The 20,686-nt window shown below is 44.5% G+C and overlaps 2 protein-coding genes across 2 annotated transcripts in view; one reads left to right on the top strand and one right to left on the bottom strand.

The window, feature by feature from the left end:
* Positions 1-10,896: 10,896 nt before the first annotated feature.
* LOC128790367 (translation initiation factor IF-2-like) lies at positions 10,897-12,385 on the bottom strand. The gene is made up of 2 exons (XM_053947009.1): positions 11,991-12,385; positions 10,897-11,906 (listed from the first exon to the last, which is right to left on the bottom strand). Exon 2 carries the CDS (start codon positions 11,796-11,798, stop codon positions 11,064-11,066), a length of 735 nt encoding a protein of 244 aa, XP_053802984.1. The 5' UTR covers positions 11,799-11,906; positions 11,991-12,385; the 3' UTR covers positions 10,897-11,063.
* Positions 11,364-20,686, top strand: part of MAP2 (microtubule associated protein 2) — a 233,301-nt gene continuing 223,978 nt past the window's right edge. The window contains exon 1 of the mRNA XM_053947580.1: positions 11,364-11,450. The gene's annotated coding sequence lies outside the window, so the exon portion shown is untranslated. The remainder of the gene's footprint in view (positions 11,451-20,686) is intronic.

Raw genomic sequence — 20,686 nt, 5'->3', positions numbered from 1 at the left:
CCTGGACTTATCCAAAATTTCTCTTCGGAGAATATGGCTACAAGTAAAACCATCATCTACAGAAAGACACAAAAGAAGCCAAAGCATAACCTAAAAGCCTAATTAACTCATTTCCACTAAATTACCTTTTCCTTTCTCACCCTTTTTTCATCTCTTTCTCCCTCCAGGACACAGGCAAAGCTGGTGGTCTTGTCTTTAATATCTGCAAACTACAAGGTGACTGAGCTTTTCTCTTTAGGATTTTGTCAACAAGAAGAAATAATGGTTAATATTTCCCTATGAAAGCATCCTATGTGAACTAGCTCTTACAAAAGTAAATTAAATAGCCTGTGTTTTATCACTTTATTGTTATTACCATTATTTATTAATAGCACGGTGTATTGTGCTTTTGTTTATTTTTAAAGCACAGTGTTTGTTGTCAAATCTGTATGTTGGCTCACACATTAATATAGATGCAAATATTGAGCCATTCTGTGTAAAAAATATCACCTCTCATGGATCTTTAATACTGCTGTGCTTTGCTTCCACAAGGTGGTCTTGCAGTGAACTGAGAAAATCGTTCTGGACCTTAACTGTCCAGAAGTCTAGGAGGTAATTGGTTTTTTCTGGCTGCTGTAAGAACCAGGTTAAGTTGGGGTGGTTTCTTGTGTGTTAGGAAAAGAGTAATTTTCAAATTGTGGCCATCAGCTTCTGAACCTCTGATGGGCCCCAAACATTTTGCCTCAAACTGCCCTCATATTGCTCAGCTCTAACTTCTGAATCCAGAATCAAACTACTGAGACTACACTAAATGCTGTGGGTTTTTATTTTTTCAGTTGGATAGGCCATATGAATGGGATTTAAATGATGATATAGCAATGTTTAGTCCATTTCCACTCCTGCAGTCTTTTTATTTCCTAAGAAAACTCATATAGTGTTATTTATTGTCTCATCTGAAAACAGCAGAAAGCTTAAATGAATTATTTTTCACTTACCTGAGAGGGTTTAAAATTTGTGGAGTTCACAGAGTAGCAAACATTTAGTAAGTACCCATACCAAGATACAATTTTCTTTAGTTTTCTTCTGTAGATGAAAAGATTTTGGTTTAGATTTTAAGGATTTATTTCATATGTCAGTTTCTGTTAAATAGCCTGTAGAAGAAAATCTGAGAAGACATACATTTGTAGATACAGTCTTTTTTATCTGTGGCAAAATACAAAGACCTGCAAGCAAGCCAATATTTAATTGCATTATCTAATGGCATCAAAATTTAGTTATGGCTCTCTTTAATAAAATAAATTTGTAGTCTTAGATGATAATTCTAAAATTAGATCGCTTCACACCTTATGGCTGTCAGTTCACTTTGTGAAAAGAGCCAAGTCTTCCACACTCACTGCAAAAATGCCCTTTTGTTCCTGCTCAGAGGCTCTGAGTTGAAAAGACTTTTTGAGAAATGGCTAAACTTGATGCATTGTTTAAATCACATTTTTTTTAATAGTCTTCTTCCTAACAAAAGAATTACTGCGGCTGTTTCAGGATAATACAATGGGAACTACTGAATGCTTTGGCAAAGAGGATGAGAACAGAGAGAATTTGTAGGGGTCCTGCTCATGGCACTCCAGGCTCAGAGGTGCCAGGGAGTGAGTGATCTGACCCTGTGCCTTCAGCAGGTGCCAGTGCCCACAAATTTGTCTCTGCCTTCTTTCAGTCCATTTTAGTTTTTCACCTCCACAGAGTCCTCTGCTAGTCAGTTCTGCAGATCAGCTGCATCTGTTCCTAAAAAGGTTTCTCCTGCTAAGCATAAAATAGCCTGAGGCTAGTGCCACTGATAGATCATCTGTAAATCCCGACTGAAAGCAGGGAGAACTGCCCCCTCATTGATGGTAAAAGTGGGCTTAAAACTCAAGCTTTGGCTTTCTTCCTATAATGGGAAGATGTTGTGATTTCCACAGCAAGAATTAACAATTAAATCAATGCCTGAGAAGGTGAAAGCAACAAAAAACGAACTCTAGAAAGTGGTGAAATATGGTGTCAGATCAGAATCCTCTCTGTTCCTGCATCTGCCACCACGTTTCTGATGTGCTCATCTGAAAAGGAGACAGAAATGTTATTATTGACCAAGAAATGACAGAGCTCCCAGCAGGTGGGCACAGGCTGCCTGACACACTTTTATGTCTTTGGCCTCACAGCAGCTTTGGAGGATAAGATGGTGGCTCAGCTCCCCTTGCTTCCAGTCTGGCATCTCAGTGCTGCTTCTGCCTCTCCAGCCAGCCATTTCCTAGGGCACTAGTGTGGCACTGATTTATAAATATCTGCAAGTGTTTTTTTAAGAGCAGAGTGAAGATGCTTTAGAAGAGAAGCATGCTTGCCTGCTGGGCAGCAGCAGCTCGAATACCTCAATGCTGCAGTTATATTTGATGGTGCATGTACTTTGCTTCAGGAAAGCTGCCAAATGGCATTTTATTCCTACCTCAGAGATCTATGCAATTAAAAAGAAAAAAAAAAGTGATGTTCCATGCATTTTTTTTTGGCCAGCAAAGTGCCTGCAGGTCTTTACACAGCTTTACCAGGCTGGGATCAAAGCCTGGCTCAGATCAAAAAGCACCATTGGGACTGATGTTGTTTGTGCGTAGAGTCAGGGCCTTATCAAGTGGCTCAGACTGGAAGGTAGCCACCATCCAGCCAATTTCCCCAGGACCAAATGACAGAATTACAGTCTGATCCTCAGCCCAGGACCCCTGGAAGGGGCAGATTTATCCTAAACATTAACGTTAACAGAGGAGTTTTATTAATTCTTGGTCATGATTCCTCTTTAGCCTCCAAGCCAGATGTGGCAGTCCTGGGACCAGCTGTGTTAGCTGTGTTTGAGTGTTAGAAAAACTTACCCAGATACATTTCTTCAATCTTGCTGATGCTCCTTCACTTTTCTTTTTGCAGCAAATGGAAGGTCATGAATTTCCTGCCATGCAGATAATTTTTCTAGGTTTGTTTCTCAGTCACAATGAGTGTAGACCTGTTGTCCTCACTGGCAAATTTTGAGCTCTTTTGGATTTGATCTCCCAAGCTTCAAAGTATTACTTTCCTTCTGAATTGCCACATTTCTGCAAGATAGCTTGCCCTTGCCACATCATTTGGACTGCCCATCTGTTGCTTAGCTACAAGACTAATAATGAGAGCCCAAATGACAGCAGAGTGGGCACCATAGCATTTCAAGTATGACAAGACCCTAAGGATGCTCATCAGTGTATGTGCAGGAATATTACATGCCCTGAATTCTGAGGTTTTAGTGACCATGACTGTTAGCTTTAACTTACACAGCTCTGGTTGCTAATAGCTTGGCTTTTGCTGGAGCTGGCACGTTTGTAAGCTGTGGCCAGAGACACTGATTTTAAGGAAGGTGTGTGCTTGGAGAGAAATTGCTGAACGAAGGCCCTTGGAAGAGGGAAATGGGATAGGAGAGGAACTCCTTGGGGGTTTTTGTAAGGGAAAACTGTGATTGTCAGGGTTAGGTCCCAGTTGCTGGAGTCAGGTTATGCAATGCAGTATCAATGTGAACTGCAGAACTAGCCATAGCTGCTATGTATTATTCCAATACCTTTCAGCTTTTCCCTGACAGTTTGTGTAAATTTCGATTCCAGTTTGTAAATTTATAACTTTACAAACTGGAACTGCATTTTTGCAGCCTCATGAAAATGAGTGACACCGATTGCCCAAGACATATCTTTGGTTCCCACAGCAGCTGTGTGAAAGACACTGTGCTGTGCTTCCAGCAACATCAATTAATAGTCTGGAGGTGAGTGCTCAGCTCAACAGCTGAATTTAGTAACAGTTCATCTGCATGCAAGAGAAGGGTTTGCTGAATCTCCAGCAGCATCTTGTAGGACTCATACTTCAGCTTTGTGGTGACTGTGGCTGGGGCTTTTATGGAGAGGTAGCCTGGGGAATGATTTTCTTGAGGTTCAGCTGCCTTCCGTGTGAGTCACCAACAGGAAACAAAGATAAGATCCATCAGCTGGACAGTGCTGGAGCATCCCCAGAGCAAGGTCTCAAGGAGAGGCTGGAATGGCTTTGTGCTTAAGAGTTTTGTTGCAGTAACTGGTTGTGTTGATCCATAGCTCAAAAGCAACCAAGTTCCTGCATACACCTGCAGTTTGATGCCAGACCAAGGGGGCCTGTGGGAAGGGCAAGGATTGCAGTCTTGGTTTTCTTTTTATCTTGTCTCCAAAGGTTGCTCTTGGTGTTTGCATTGCAGATGTGAGCTTGACGAGACACCATAGCTGACCATAGGAGGAGTCAACTCCTTTTCCCATGTTTTAAGGCACAGAAATTACATGAACAAAACCTGATCAGTTAAGAGGAGAGGAGTTCACTAAAAAATACTGTGTGATGGATTTCTGGTTCATATATGGTTTCCACAGTGCATGGAAACATGCACCAAGGGTGATTTCACATTGTTATTATTTCTTGTTAACAGCTTAAGCATATATGTAAGTAACGAGGAACAAACCCCTCCCGTGAAAGTGCTAGTGCTTTTTGACCCCTAAACTCAAAAGCAAGGAAAGCTCTTGTTGAAATACACGGTGATGTGATTCCCTTTAGAACAGCAGGGCAAACCCCCAAAACTTGTAATCAAGTGGGACAATGTTGTGTTTTTGCCCAATAAGATACTGCATTAACATATGGAAATTCAGCTCACAGGGACTTGTGCCATGTATATGTGCAGTTTATGGCGTTGTTCTAACACCAAGAAAAGAGTCAAAGTTTGGAACACTGCCCGGGTTTTTTTACTTGGTTTCCTGTGTACTTGCTTGCCTGTCACTTCTAAACCTGTTTTGCCTCTCACTTAGCAGTGGAGTTGTGCCCAGATAAAGGCATTACCAGCTAAATACTAGTTTCATAACACACACGTGTTGCTTAGTCCCAGGATATCACTCAAAGCAAATTATTCTGCTGTGTTACATTGTCTGTTGATCACTCCTTTTTGCCTTTTATCCTTGTTGTTGTTCTTCCTGTCTTGCAGAAAGCCAAGGTGCCAGGCCATTAGGAAACTGAATTATTAAAACCTCATATTGATTTTTCTTGACCATATAGCTGACATAATCATGCAAGGGCCTTGCCTTGAGCTATGCAGGAGGGGGTTTGGCTAAACACTTGACAGCTCTCCTCACTCCTTCTCTTCATTACCTTCCATCTCTTTCCTACCCCATCATTTCCAAGAGGAGGAGGTTCTGAAAACCATTATGCAGAGTCATTTCATTTCACTGTCAGGCTCCCTTTGCTAGCAGGCACACAAATGATGGGATTTTTCTTTCTCTTCACTCTGGAGGTACACAAACAGATCAGTCCGTTTCCTAAAAGCCTCGGCACACCACGGTATCCATGGCAACACACCAGCCTGCGCAAGCATCTGCAGACGCTTCAAAAATCAGAAATACCAAGTGATGACAAGGAGTTGCTTCATACAATGGATGTTTATAGGTGTCACAACCATCTGAAATACTTCCTTTTCCACCCATCAGTTCCTTGATTATAATGTGCTTTACATTTTCCTTGCAGTTCCTTTGTCAGAATTCAAGATTCAAGGCAGAAGTAATCCTTCTTCCAATGTTTATTTGCTTTGGTTTTTTTTTGCATTTAGATCACTGGCTGAGGTATCCTATGGGAATGAGCACCCCAAGCAACACTGTTAACTTTCCTCTTTGAACTTGGAGTTGGAGTTGGAGTTTGGCTTTTCAAATTATAAAAATCCACAGTTGTAATCTAAAAAGCAGTGGTCTAGGTCAATCCAACTAACAGAAGTAGTTGTGTGAGTGCTAGGCTGAGTGGTGAATTGACCCATCATGTTGCATGAATTACTGGTTACCTAGAGTGATGACAGATTTAATAAGATCAATCAACCATTTTTTGGAAATATTTTTATTTAAGTTTATCCACCTGCTGGCATGGCAGAGACTATTCCAGTGTGTTTACAGGCACTTCACTGAACCTGTGGTTTGTTCAGATCTGCTTTCAGGAGATAACATTCAGGTGCTCAGGCTGCAGCTGAGCTGGTTGCAGAATTGTATCAGCTCACTAGACCAAGCCTGACCAATCTGTAATTCAGAATGGGTAACTCGTGTGGGCACTGACAGACACTGCTGAGAGGCTCATGCTGGCCATAGCCCTGGCTAAGGAGCAGTTTTGTAATACAGGAAGGCAACAGGCAGGCTTCAGGCATTCAGGACCACCTTCCTCAATTCAGGGAAGTACTGCTGCCCCATGAAGATGCTTATCCATCAGGGTAGGGACATTCTGAAGCCAAACTGGACAGCTGTATTTGTTGCTCACACAAAGGCTGAGTAAAAGCCTGAGTTTGAAGTTTGGTAATGGGAAAGAGCCCAAGTACATACATGCTTAACCTCCAGCCACAGCTGTGGGGGGAAAATAGCCCCTCGTTCTGTCTGTAATGTTTCCCTTCTCTGAAGAAGTAACATCAGTATTTTATTCATAGAAAGGTGAAAAGAAATGCAAAACCCAAACCCAAGTTGAATTATGTTGCCCCATATTGTTGTGTTAACTCGACTAGGCTAATCTGTTTTCAACTGATGATTTAAGCTTTAGGCTTGGAAAATGCAGTAACATCTACCTGCTTGAGTGTAACAAGAGGATCATATTAAAAGGCCTTATCAAAATTCCACCCTAATAAAACAAGCTATCAGTGCATCAGACCACTGATGAGCTTCCATGTGCAAGCATCTCACAGGTTCTTTCTAAGGTCTTTAATCCTCGTAACTTCTGTTGGAACAATTCAGATTTTCCCCTAGAACAGAAAATTAAATATCAAAAATAGCATATTCCTTGTATTCTTACCAGTTTGACTATTCAGTAACTTACACATCATATTTATTTTGAAAAGCTAATTTTTCATGTAGTTTTGCTAAAGATTCAATGTGCAAAGAGATTTCACTACATAAAACTTACTGTGTGTTCTGTTCATCTTCTTTTTGATCCTGTAAGTAGGCAGTGGGTTTTTTAGTGTGTTTTTTTTTTTTTTTCATTCAAAGACTTGGTAAGGTTGAATGGTGCATTAGTTTTTTCCCTCAATTCTCAAGATAGATAAAGAAGGCAACACTTGTAGTAGTGGGAAGCTAGAGATGGCAAAACAACTAACCCAACCTGAAATTTTCTAGCAATCATCATTCTTTAACTAGAAAATGCCAAGAGCAACAAAACTTATTTTCCTAGAGAGGTTGGGTTTTTTTCTTCTTGTTCATATGAAAATTTAAGAGATGAACTATTGTTCTCTGCCCCAGAAAATGGGTTAAAGCAGTGAAAATTGGTTTAGGTTAAGAACTTTCTACAGCTGAATTGTGCAGGGATCAGTACTCCCCTTGCTTCATTTTGAATACATTTAAAAATGTTCTGTGAGATGTCACAACAAGTCTGACACCCAGCTTTCTTCTCTTCAGCAGAGCAATCAGACCCACAACCAAAATTTCACAAAGCTTCAAGAGCTGAGAGGAAAAAACAGCTTGATTAGGTAAATGACAGGGGAAAAGGCTCTGCACATAACCATGAACCCTGTAAGGGACCACTACTGCCCATTTTTCACATTGGTTCACTGGGGACTCTCCTCTCAATCCCAGCAGTGAGAAATGAAGGTGTCTGCTGCAGTGCATTCTTTACTGCAGTTCTTATCTCCCTGCAACCCCAAGAGCTGGTTGCCCAAGTATTTTGTACCCTCTCTCTGCTTTCAAATTATTCTGCTTCTAATGCAGAGACTGGCTTTTGACATCAAAAGCATTTAGCAAATTAGAGTGTAGCTCCCTGAAGCTAATTCTTCCATCATAATTCACATGGGTACTTTGAGTCCCTTGCACAAAAAGACCAAAGATAACTAAATTGACAAAGGCAGCATTGCTCTTGTACAAGTCCTTCCACTGGGCCAGATCTCACCTTTGCTTAAAGCTTTCCTGTAGCAGCCTGAGACGTTTACATTTACAAACAGGTACTATCTCCAAATAATATTTGAATGGAAAATGTAATCAAATGGGAGACAGAAAAAGGAAGGCTTTTACATGGAAATGTTACTATATGAGCTGTTGAGATACAGCAGAGTTTCTTGTCAGAAAAAGAAAAAAAATGGAACATAGTTTGTGATGCAAAGCCAGGGATAAGTCCATTCTGTTTTCAGTGGAAGCTTTTATTTTGCTTAGTCGCTGACCAGGATTTGAAGGAGCATTCAGCTCGCTTTTTTCCCCCATTGCCTCTGTCGGGCACTAGAGGGACCCTAGAGTTTTCCAGCCCATGAAAACATCCCAGCAATGCCGAGGCGGGAGCCCTGTCTTTCCCGGTCACCTTAACCTAGGTGTTTCCAAGGAGAAGGGTGGGGAAAAAACTGCTCAGCGTGCCCACAGACTGCAAATATGCCACTGAGAGTAATGTGCAAGGGGACATACTCCTTTGTTTCATTAACCTCACTGGTGCTCGCAGCTCTTCCCATCATCAATAAATAAGAGCTGACTTTGTCTTGACTGCTCTGATGGCTCAGCTAATGTGGTGACATCGGCGCCAAGGCTTGAGTCATTGTGTTTTTGAGAAATTAAATGTTTCCTTCCCCCGTCTGAAGTGATGCCAAATACCTAGGTTGCCACTACTGCATCCCAATAAACTCTCAGGAAAGCAGTGGGGAATTGTTACTGAACTACAGTAAGAGACAAAGTATTGACACAAATTCCTTTTAAAACAGCATTCCCCAGACACAGTTTCAAATTAATCTGTTCTAAAGACAACTATAGGCTATTTCATTCCTTTTTCTTTTAGTAGGCAGGCAAAAAGTCCCCTGTGTTTGACTTGCCAGACTTCCATACAGAGATCCATAATTCAGTATCTCAAAGCTATACTATAAAGCTCATGGTTTATGAGGTGATGCAAAATCTTTTTTCTTTTATACAGAAAATCTTTCCTCACTATTGCTTAGTGGAAAGATGCTTTCTGATCTCTGCATGAATATTTCTAATAAAAGTATGTGCATGCATTTTAATATCTCTAACATGAATTAAAATATTTTTTTCCATCTTAAAACATCTACTGTCAACAGTGCTGCTGAATATTTCATGTGAAGTATAACGTAATTTGATTAGATAATTATCTCAGGGGAAATGGTGACTGCCATTTTTTTTTCTGTGCTTATTTTTCATCATCTTTGATGATTGTTTAAAGGAGAGATGCAGCTGAATGACTAACTTCTAAGACTCACCTTCTCTCTCTCTCTGTCTCTCTCTGCAGGCTGCTGCCGAAAAGAGACAGGCTGCTGCTGTGCTGCATCTGAGCTAGAGGCGTTGATTCTCCGTCACACATGGAATATTCTGAGCATGTCTCCGGTTAGTTACACCCCCCCACCCCCAATCTCTAGGAATGTTTATGGACAGTGCACAGTGTATTGTACAAGAGTCTTTCCATTAAGACATCTTTTCATCTTTTCCATGATACCCGTTGCAGTATTTGTTTCCAGTGAAAGTATAGAATGTCCTTTCCCCCCCCCCCCTTTTTTTTTTTTTTTAAATATTGTAAGCTTTAAATTGATCTAATTTCCATTTGGATGAAGTTTAACTTTTTCTTCTTGATCAAGTCAACTGCTCATTCCCTCTCAGGGCTGCTTCTGATTAGGGTTTATGTTAAGCCTGCATTCGCGTTATCTAGGTGGTGAGAGGAAGGGCAAAGTTCCTGTGCTTGTGGGGAGAACTCCATCAAGGTCTTTGCATGGATGCCTAGGCCTCCAAAGAGAGGCACAGAAAAAAAAAAAAAAAACCAGCAGGAGAAAGGCACTGGATTGTCTTCAGGGTATTGCAGACACTGGTGCACGTGCCCTGAACCAGTGTCTTTCCTCCTGGCAGCCTGGGAGAAAGACTGACTGCAGCAAATCCATTTTCTCTGAAAGCATCTCTGGAAGGATGTACATCACTGATGGTGAGTAACAAGCAGGGAACATGATGCCTTTGTCACTTTGGCAAAATCCTGCTCCTTTTGCATGGCACTGATTTACAGACTAAATGTGAGAAAGCAGCAGCGGTGGGAAGTTCTCTCAAACAGCTTGAGGAGGGCTCAGGAAAAGTACTGGAAGAAATATTTGTACTCCTCACTCTTTTTAAATGAAAATTTCCTGATTTACAAATACATAAAAATACTTAACAAAGTAACTTGGCCTCCCCAAGTCACTTCATTAACACTGACATGGAATATATGTAGAAGTTGCTGAGGGTATTTCTTTATGAATGAAGAAACAGACGCAAGGGCGGGACCTAGGCTTTCCTGAACTGCATTTTGACCACTCAGTCTAAGACACATATGGCCCAAATTACAGACATGAAATCTTCTAGATAACCTGCTAAAGCCCACGAAGAAAACCAAGTGCTCAGTACTCCTGAAAATTATGCTTGAAATCAAGGTGGCTGCCTAATTAGTGACATTTGGGGAAAAAATGTGGATAACTTGCTCACAGTGATGCAGCAAAATGCAGCCAAACTGAAATGAATGTTTAAAGTTTTTCCACTGCAGTATGGCTAATAGTGTGCAATCCAGGTCCCCAAATATAAAGATATTTATCTTCACTGAATCAAACTACAGTACCTTCAAAACATTATTACAGGCTAATACATACATGACATACTCAGCATTTTTGGTTAAGATTCCGACAGACTGACTTTTGCAGTCATGAATTATTAATAAACTAAAATTTGCTTAGGGCAACAGAAGAGGTAAGAAAGCAGCATTTTACTCTTTCATCTCCAGCACAGGTGGGTTGAAATGACGTGGTTCTGGCTGTAACGGGTGAGGTGAGCTGATGCTGTAGTGATACTGTGGGAGGAATGACTTTGGAGTATAGCAGTGGACACTCTGAGGGGGCAGTTCAGTTCGAGAATGTGATAAGTGACAAAGTAATAGGATATCTTTTATTGCCCGATTCCAGGAAATGCCTGGAAAGCCCGGCCCTAGGAAAGCAGCGTGGAAGTGAGCAGCAGCGCGGCGTCTGAGGGTGTCGTTGAGGCGTTTTTTTCACCGATCTCACTGCTACTTGCTCTCTTTCTCCAGAAGAAAAGGAGGAATTAGACTGAGCTGGACTTGCACCGCTGGAAGATCCAACTGAAATCAGGTGAGGGCCTTTCGGTAAGGTTTTCCATCAGTGGCAGGACACGCCGACACCGACCGGGCCCGTGGCCGGGCGTCCCGGAGCCTCGGTGTCTCTGCAATGCAGGGGCCGTGGCGGGGCGGGGCGGCAGCGAGGGGCCGCTCCTCCACCTCCACAGGCGCGGGGGCCCTGCGGGAGCGGCGGCGGGGCCGGGGCGGGGCCGGGGGCGGGTCCCGGGGGCTCGCGGCGCGCAGGCGGCCGCGTCCCGGCGACAGCCCCGAGAGCGACGGGGCGGGTCGGCTTGAGCCGGGTACCCCGCGTCCTCTGTGTGCCCGCCGGTGCCGGCAGCCGCCGTGGCGCTCAGGTAAGCACCGTGCCGAGCCCCGTCCGAGGAGGAGGAGGAGGAGGAGGGACGGGCGGGGCGGGGGCGCGGGGCCGGCGCCGTTGTGGAGTGCGGGGGCGGAGGGGGGGGGGGGGCAGCCGCGTGCGCTTCCCGCCTTGCGGCTGTCGCGAGCCCTTTTTGGGGGCACCCCGGCCCTCGAGGGTGCTCCCTTCCTTCCTTCTTTCCTCCCTCCGTCCGTCCTTCAGTCCCTTCTTTGGGCTCTTCCGTCCCGGAGCCGGAGCGGAGTTCTCCGCGGGTCGCCGCCGCCCCACCTCGCGGAGGTGAAAATGGAGCGGGGCGGCCGCCCGGTAACGCCCGCTTTACCTTCATGGGGGCGGCTGCCGCAGAGCATCTCCGGGCTGTAGAGCCCTCCGTAGGATGCGAACCTCTGTCCTCTCCTGCCCCCACCCCTAAGCTTCTCTAAGGGGATCTGCGCGGCTGAACAAAGAGCGTTGTGTCAGGCGAGGGCTGTAAGCGCTGTTCATTTGCATCGGGGAGAGGAGGGGGGAAAAAAAAACCCACCTAAAAAAATGATCCCCTGTATTGCATGGATCAGGGAGGAAGCAGCCGTACACGGGAGCCTCAGCGGCGAACAATGCCTTTTTATGTAGGAGAAAATGATGTAAAATGTGCCTGGCTCAGATGGCTGCAGGTAGGAGCCGTAGGCGTGTGCTGCGCTGCTCTGCCGTGGTGCTGCACCGAGCCACCAAATAAGCCTTGATCTGTCCTGTTCTCATTCGAGACACTCCGACCTGCCCTTTGGATGAGATGTGCTTTATGGAACACCTTCTGGAAAGAAGGGGGTGTGCCGCATGCCGGGAGAATTGCTCTCCCTACCGAAAGATACCAACATGGTCAATTTCCCTGGGTTAAGCAGGAACTTTCGCTTTTCCTCCGAATAAAAATATTCCCTTGTGTTTTTGGTGGATTTTCATGTAGTATTCTTCCTGAGACAGAGGTGTAGGTTTTCACTTGTAAGTGACCATTAGCATAGAGAATAGCATTTTAACATAGCAATTAACAGAATAGCAATTAACATAGCATTAACATGCAGTAGAACGGGATGTATGCACACATATGTTGCAAGTCTTACTTATTCTAGGTCTCCAGCATCAATTTTCATAATTTGTCATGTCTCTGTGGTCATGCCAATAAATCATACTCCATCCTTCCTCAAAAAATCACTTGCTGTCCAGCATTTGTGCTGCTTATTGTTCAGAAAACCTGTCCCTTTTGTTTCCAGAAGGGTTCTTCCATGTGCGATCGAATCACATATTCTTTTGGTTCTGTTTTTCCCATTTTCTCCACAAACCTTTGTTTTTCTCTCCATGAAAGAACCGGCTTCTTTTCACCTGTGCTGGTTTAGACTGACAGGGATGTCTAGACTACAGCTCTCATTGCTGAAAGACTCAAGAAGAGGCTCAGCTGCAGAATGTATTTATTTTCTGGAGCTTCCTTCCCTTCCCTCCCGACTGAATGGTGTCAGCATCTCAGCCCTTGCTTGGGAAGAGAATGTGCTGAGAGGGCACAGCATAGTGAAGTTGCCCCTGTGTTATGTCACAGCTCACGAAGAAGTGATTCATGAACCATGAAAGACTGGGCACTTCCCCTGAGCGTGCTACAAGCTCTCTTCACTCAGTGTAAAGGCAGTCCAGTTAAGCTTGTGGATGGTTGTTCATTTCTCCAGCTGATGTTCTGTAAGCGTGATAATGTACAAAGGAGCCCAAACTCACCTGGGTAGTGCCTAGGACTGGGAGCCACCAAATGCCTCGCTGTCTCTTTCATTCGCAAGACACTGATGGTGCACTCAGCAGTGGGCAAGACCTCAGTCTTCATGTGGTACCCGTTTCCTGGAGCGCAGGCATTTACAGGTGAGCTGAAGTAACACACTGAAAATAACCCCAGTGGCTTTGTGAGGCCATTCTGCATGGTAATGAAACATGAAGGTGAGCCCTGGCACAGGGCTCTGTGAAGAGGACGATCTCAGCAGTGGAGCATGGTGCCATAAATTCTGTCTCTTCTCATCTTTTCTTATCTCATCAAGGGACAGGATTTGGTTTTTGGGACTTTTCAGTTTGTTGCACCCATGTTGCACATTTCCTGTGGGTGTTTGAGAGAAGCCAAAGAGCTGTCAACCTGAGAATTAGAAGTTGCTGTTCTTCTTCTGTGGAGAGTTTTAGCACACTGGAGGGCAGGTCATTGTGCTTATAATGCAGTTTGTTACGTAAAGCAGCATTTGCAGCCTTGATTTAGAGGACTGATGTAATTATTATGGTATGTTATATCATACCCACTTAGCTGTGTTCTTTAATGTGTGGACAATAAAGAAATACTTGTAATTTAATGACCCCTGAGGTGCTGTGCCTAGGCAGGAGTGATCCTATCACAACAGTCCCTAAATGAATTGCTGCATTCTGTGGGTTAAGAATTCCCTTGTTGCTAGATGTTTTTTCCAGAAGTATACCTTTCTTTTCAGTCTGTCATGCTCCCTTCTGTACAAGTTACCCTTTGCTAAACCATATACCTAAATTCACAGAGGAAACATCTGCTATGTGTGCTGACAGAGTGGGCTCTGGCCTCTCTAACTCTGGCACTGTGCTCACTTAACAACTGTCTGTGGAAGTTGCTAGAAATATCTAACCCCAGAAACAGGGCTGAGGCCCATTGCAGATTCTGCTGGGCTTTTTCAGCTTCACCTCCCAATGTGGCATGTCCTGCACGTGTGTTGGAGACACGTTTGTTTTCTTAATGGGGTTGGAAGAAGAAGAAGAAGTCAAAAAGAATTGAGGTTGTGAGGACTTTAGGACAGAGGCTTTCCGACAGTCGCCTTTTGATTACTAATGTCTCTACAAAGGCACAAGGTACAGCAGAGCTTGTAACATATCTGCAGCAGATGAAGGAAAATCTGATCTGCCATGGTGGGACAAATGATAATCAGCTTAAGAAAGGAAAATAAAAGCTCTACTGGTGCCTGAAGCCTGAGTTCCTTACAGATCTTTCACCTACAGTGCAGGCAGTGGCTGTGCTGAGAACTGATCTGGTAAAACTTCTGGCTCACAGTCAAAGAAAAAAAAAAATCTACCCCTTGGCTTTATTTGGGTTTCAGAAAAGGCATTTCTGGCTGCAGGACACTGCAAGCTGAACTGAAGCCTTAACTAGGAAGGGATTAGGGAGTGTTGCACTTAAAATACACACAAAGATTACCAGAAGTTTGGAAAGGTCTAATAGTGGTCCTAAGACTAGGTAACTTCCCAAGGTCCTTTCTAAACTGAATTATGTGATGATCTAGATATTTTGGGGTTTGGGCTGTCTTTAAGTCCATGTGTGCACTTGATGAAGAAATAAAAGCATGCATGTGCTTGATATGTAGAATTGTTCCTTAAGACTCAAGGACGCTTGTTTTGGTCCATCTATATTTATTCAGTTCAAACACATGCTGAAGTGTGCTTGAAAGTCAGCTTTAGGCATGTTTAAAAATTAAGCATATTTTTTTGAGAAAAGAGAATGTTTTTTATGAAAAGAGAAAGAGGATAAATTCCTGGTATGTGGGCTCAGTGTTGTAAACCCCTTGATGATATTTAGAGATACCAATTACTTCCAGAGAAAGCCTGGAAATGTGCAGTGTTCTCTGATATCATGACGTGGCTTATCTCTTCCCAAACACACGTGCACACGCTAAGGCAGAGTATGGGTGGGTCTTGACATATTTAAGGTTGGTGCTTTTTCTTCCATCCTTCTGCTTCATGTACAGGTGTGCTCATTAGCAACAGTTCTGTACTGCATCTTGGTTAATAAGGAAAAACAGCATGAGACTTATTTCCATGGGGTGGAGCTGATTTAGAGGATTGGTGCTGGAAAACAGAGACAGTTTAAGCTGCCTGCCTCAGTAAAGGAAAAAGCTTTTATTTCATGGGAAGGTTTAATAGCAGGTTATGCTTCTAAACTATACAAGGGTGTTTTAGAGGGACGTTCAGTGTGACATTTGTAATTGCTTTCTAGGTATCAGAGGAAAGAATTGATGTATCCATGGGGTTAATTTGGATTGTTGTGGCCACATGGGTTACTGTACTAGCTGTTAAGAGGATTTGAGGTCTTGATTGACCCATTTTACTTTAACACTAATTGTTTGCTGTTTTATTAAGGAGAAAAGATGAGCTAATCCTTATGGTTTTACACTCACTGCCGTTTTTCCCTACAGCAGTCTCACAGATGAAACTGATCTTTGTTCTTTTGTCTTGACTGGGGAGGTGGCAGAAAGGGATAACAGACATCAGCTTCAGAGCGTTAGTGTTTGTACTCAGTATCCTGCATCTTTGTTACGATGCCCGTTTGAAAGGAATTGTGGTGAAAAGGTGTGGCTTGGTCAATTATCTTTGTTTTCTGCAGTCTGTGAAACAGGTTAGTGCTGGTTGATAGGCTTGACCAGTGTTATGGTATGCTCTTTCTCTTTTAGTCTTTTTAAAATACATGTTTTTCTAACTTTCTGTGGTGTAATGAGACTATTTATTACACCACAGAAACAATTTTTTTATTTTAGCACATGATGCTTCCAGATAAAATACATGTGTTTCATATAGTATAAGGGAGACAATGGCCTTATTACAACCAGCAGGGTTGAGTGGTGAAAATTAGAAAATGTGATGAGTTCATTGAATCTGTACCTGACTTGCACCATCTGGAAAGAGACAATGCCATTTACAGCTCTGTTTTCTGAATATTGAAAATCTGGGGTACTTTTTGCCATCAGGGAAACAATCAGTTTGCACCTGACACTTCTTAAGTTGTGGATTTGTAGGTAGAATTAAGGTCCTTTAGCAAATTTTGCTCCTTCATTTAGACTTGGCACTCATGGGTATGAGGAGTTGAGGAATATTTATTATCTTGTGTCAAGCCTCCAGCAAGTAGGAAGATTTCTTTCTTTTAGTATTTCTAGTACCTCTAAGACAGATTGCAGTAGCTTCCAGTGAGTAGAGTCTATGAAGAGTTACTTTTCTCTCTGTGAAACTTCTCATTTTATTCCCTGAGAGAGTTTTAAATTAAATTTCAATAACTGTTTGCAAAATTAGCTGTATTTAAAGTATATGCAACCTCTGGATAAACAAGACAAAACCCCCCAAACAAACCAAACCCAGTAGTCCAATCGTGTCAGCTAACTTGGCAGCATTTAATTATAGGACCTATTGATTCCATTAACCCTGTGTTTTCACTTTGTTTTCTGGAGAGAATGATGGGGCTGGTTTCTGGTTTAGAACTAGGAACTGTCGGTTTTATCTTTAGGAACATAGATTATCTCTTAGGACAGCTGCTTGGCTATACAAAGCTTGCCATTTTACCTGAGATTCTGGTCTTGGATGAACAAAGCTAGGAAATGAAAACTTAGTATGAAAGTTCTGAACACAGTTTGGGGTGTGCTTTTGAAAACTCTTGCATTGGTCCAAATTTGATCCAGAGATGAACAGTAGAAAGTGCTGTAGACATTCAAAAGTGGCCTGTGTGCTTCACTGCTGGTCCAGAATCCTGTATCTGCTGGCTGTGAGCAGATGGATTGGCCTCCTCCTGCGTGTCTCAACCACGACTGTGCCTGGAGTAGCCTCAGCTGAGTTTGAGGTACAGCTAAGTTTCTCTCTTTTTGTTGAAGGTGTCTGAATAGCTTGTGCAGCAAGTGCAATTGCAAGGTGCCAAACATTAAGTGCAAGCACACCCTTTTCTCTGGGAAGGCTCAGAGTCTGAGAGGGACTGTGAAGAAAGCATTTTTTCTGCTGTGAAAAGGGCTGAAAGTGTGTGTTAAAGACCCTTTGATTTTAAGGAGGATTCAAGTGTGGATTTGAATTCTGGTTAGCTGGAAATCTGGTCAGCTTGTTTTAGCTAACCAGATCTTCTCGTGCCAAGGTACTCTGTTTTCCACAGCAGCCCCTCTATGACCACCAGGTCTGAGCAGATAGATCTGATCCCCTCATGGGGACTTTGGCCAGACCCAGGGACATGTGCTGTGCCAGAGCCTATTGCCAATACTTGATAATGTTAACATGCTTTTACTGTGCCCTGGCTGATTGTTGGACAAAGAGACTCCACAGTCTTCTAATGCCCCTGCCCGATTCTTGCAGCTGATGTGTGATGTCTAAGGTGTGCCTAGGCATCCCTTCCTCTTCTCACCACGTGGTATCGCTCAGACAGCAAAGCTTCTCCTTCTGTTTGAAGTGCTGTGACTATGGCTTGATGACCAGCAGCTGTATGTTCACGTGTAGGTTTCTGCTGACAGAGGACTCCTGCTGACATATCCCTGGCTACTGGTTCCTGATGTGCTGCTCTCAGGTGCTGGGCTGCTCCTCTTGCAGGCTGTGTTTCAGGGTGTGCCAGGCAGGCAGCCTGCCCTGCCTGTTCACAGCAAGACTCTAGTCACGCGTGTAGGCATTTGTCTGCTTCCCTTGAGTGTGCTGAAACTAACACTAGCTTTTATTTCCATCAGCAATTAGAAGGTTGTTCAAGGAGGCTGAGGGAAAAACAAACAAACAACCCAAGGGCTCAAAAAGGAGACATGCAGGAGTGGAGCTGGATGATTTGGAAAGAACAGACCTTGCTCAAGGGATGGTCTGGATGGTCGGTCCATGGTTCATATCCCATCCTTCTTGTCTGCCTGTAGCTTGAGATGGGTGAGCATCAGAGATAAAGGCAGCTGTGATGGCCCTGAGCTGCTTGGATAGCCTGTCCTCCTTCAGTGCTCCCCTGCTCCCTGTATTACAAAATACGTAGTGCAGGGAGGTAGCCACAAAAATAGAAGAGATATTTCTGACATAAGAGTGTCAGCTCCTCCAGATTTGTATCAGAGTTTGTGATTTGCTCTGTTAGGGCAGTGTTTGCACCAAAGGTTGTTCACAGCATGCTCAGAACATAGCTGGAGTCAGGGTCTGTGTTGCCAGGAGTCCAGAGTAGACCTAGGTATTCAGGGTTGTGGCTAAGTGTGTCTGGAAGGATGTGCCCATCCTCTATCTATTGATTTGATGTCCTATAAAGAAAATCTCTTCCAGGAAAATGACAAAGAAACATATAAATCAGGCAGAAGGAAGCTGTCTTTTGCTCTCGTGGTTAATGGCCAGAGAACCGGCGGGAGAGATGGAAAAGGCACTTCCTTTACAAACCCATGGGGAATCGGTCCCGGTGCCCCTCTGGATGGTGAAATGAGCTGGAGCAGGAACAACAGAGGCAGGCACACCCCAGAGTGGCAAATAAAACATAGCAGAAACTCCGCAGCTGTAGCAGCAGCTGTGGGGTGTACTGGTGGGCACAGGATGCTGGGTTGAAGCGCAATGAAAGAGCCCAAAGCAGAGGCAGAAGGCAGTGGGGCTGGGCAGTGGCAGTGGGGCTGGGCAGTGGCAGTGGGGCTGGGCAGTGGCAGTGGGGCTGGGCAGTGGCAGCAGAGCTGGGCAGTGGCAGTGGGGCTGGGCAGTGGCAGTCAGGGCTGGGCAGTCAGGGCTGGGCAGTGGCAGTGGGGCTGGGCAGTGGCAGTGGGGCTGGGCAGTGGCAGCGGGGCTGGGCAGTGGCAGCGGGGCTGGGCAGTGGCAGCGGGGCTGGGCAGTGGCAGTCAGGGCTGGGCAGTGGCAGTGGGGCTGGGCAGGGGCAGTGGGGCTGGGCAGGGGCTGGGCAGTGGCAGTGGGGCTGGGCAGTGACAGTGGGGCTGGGCAGTGGCAGCAGAGCTGGGCAGTGACAGTCAGGGCTGGGCAGTGGCAGTCAGGGCTGGGCAGTGGCAGTGGGGCTGGGCAGTGGCAGTCAGGGCTGGGCAGTGACAGTCAGGGCTGGGCAGTGGCAGTGGGGCTGGGCAGTGACAGTCAGGGCTGGGCAGTCAGGGCTGGGCAGTGGCAGTCAGGGCTGGGCAGTGGCAGTGGGGCTGGGCAGTGGCAGTGGGGCTGGGCAGTGGCTGGGCAGTGGCAGTCAGGGCTGGGCAGTGGCAGGGCTGGGCAGTGGCAGTCAGGGCTGGGCAGTGACAGTGGGGCTGGGCAGTGGCAGTCAGGGCTGGGCAGTGGCAGTGGGGCTGGGCAGTGGCAGTCAGGGCTGGGCAGTGGCAGTCGGGCTCCTGCAAGCAGCCAGGAGAGGCTCCCTCAGAGTGGGGAGGGGCTCAGGTCCCAGGTTTTCCCCTGAGGCACCCCAGTAGATGGTGAGGGTCCTCTCCAGTGTGATTGGGTGTTACTGAGGTCCCAGTTCATTGACTGCTCTTTGGAACAAAGGCTCACCCGTGGTAAAGAAGAAGCAGTATAGGGGCTAGAGCCCGTGGTGGCAGTGAATTCTCCCCCTGGTAGCAGCAACTTGACCGTTCTCCTCCGATCCGAGAGTGAGGAGCTGAGCCCAGCACCTCACCCCCCAGCCAAAATCTCGCTGTGTCTTTGCCCTTCCCAGCTAAGAGTACCCAGCTGCACCCTGTCCCCTACCTTGGCCACTTCTTTTGCCTCTTAAGTAGCAATTGTTGTTATCTCTTAGGCAACAAATAGGACAAAAGTCCCTGAGAGAAAGAAAAAAAAAAAAAAACATCCTAACCTCCAACAAGAGTAATTAAAAAAAAAAAAAAAAGAAAATCAAACAAACCCCTGTGTGTGTGTGTGGAATGCTTAATAACCTGATTCATTCTGAAGAGCACAGGATAGAGTGTGGTAAATAAGCTTTCATTCCATGTTGTTCTGCAAAGTTAAGCTTTCAGGCTGTAGAGAGTTGGTTGTGCTTCTGAATAAAACTCAGCAGAATATTGAAGCTAAGCATTCCTTGTTACCCACGTGCTGTCTCTTACAGCATATAATAAATTTATGTTTAAACTTTCAATAAAAGGTATTTTGTATTACTGCAAATTAATATAGATACAGTTTTATACTCCACAGGTTGCCAAAAATAGCAGAGGCGATTTATAGATAATACTTATAGTCTTTTATTTTAGATAATTTTTAATGGTGTGCTACTAGTGTTGCATAAAACATTAGCAGTATTTTTAATGCAGTATTAAAAATTCCTCTAAATGTCCATTTCAATAGAAATGGTTGAGAATGTTTTTTGTGGAATGCATTTGGGGAAAAAACCAGTCAAACTGTATGCACTTAGAATGACCTTTAGTACTCTTCTCTGAGCAAAAAAAGCTGAATTCACGTAGGCTTTTTTTTTTCCTTCACTTGTTTTGGTCCACTGTACGCTTCCAGCGTCACTCTTAGCAATAAATGGAAGTAATGATTTGTTGCAAAGTT

Source organism: Vidua chalybeata, chromosome 7 (genome assembly GCF_026979565.1).
Source record: "Vidua chalybeata isolate OUT-0048 chromosome 7, bVidCha1 merged haplotype, whole genome shotgun sequence".
NCBI lineage: Eukaryota > Metazoa > Chordata > Aves > Passeriformes > Viduidae > Vidua > Vidua chalybeata.
This window is presented reverse-complemented; position numbering and strand designations above follow the sequence as displayed.

Coding starts and splice junctions, on each gene's coding strand:
- LOC128790367 (XM_053947009.1), bottom strand. CDS start 11,798: ATGAAGGTAAAGCGGGCGTTACCGGGCGGCCGCCCCGCTCCATTTTCA.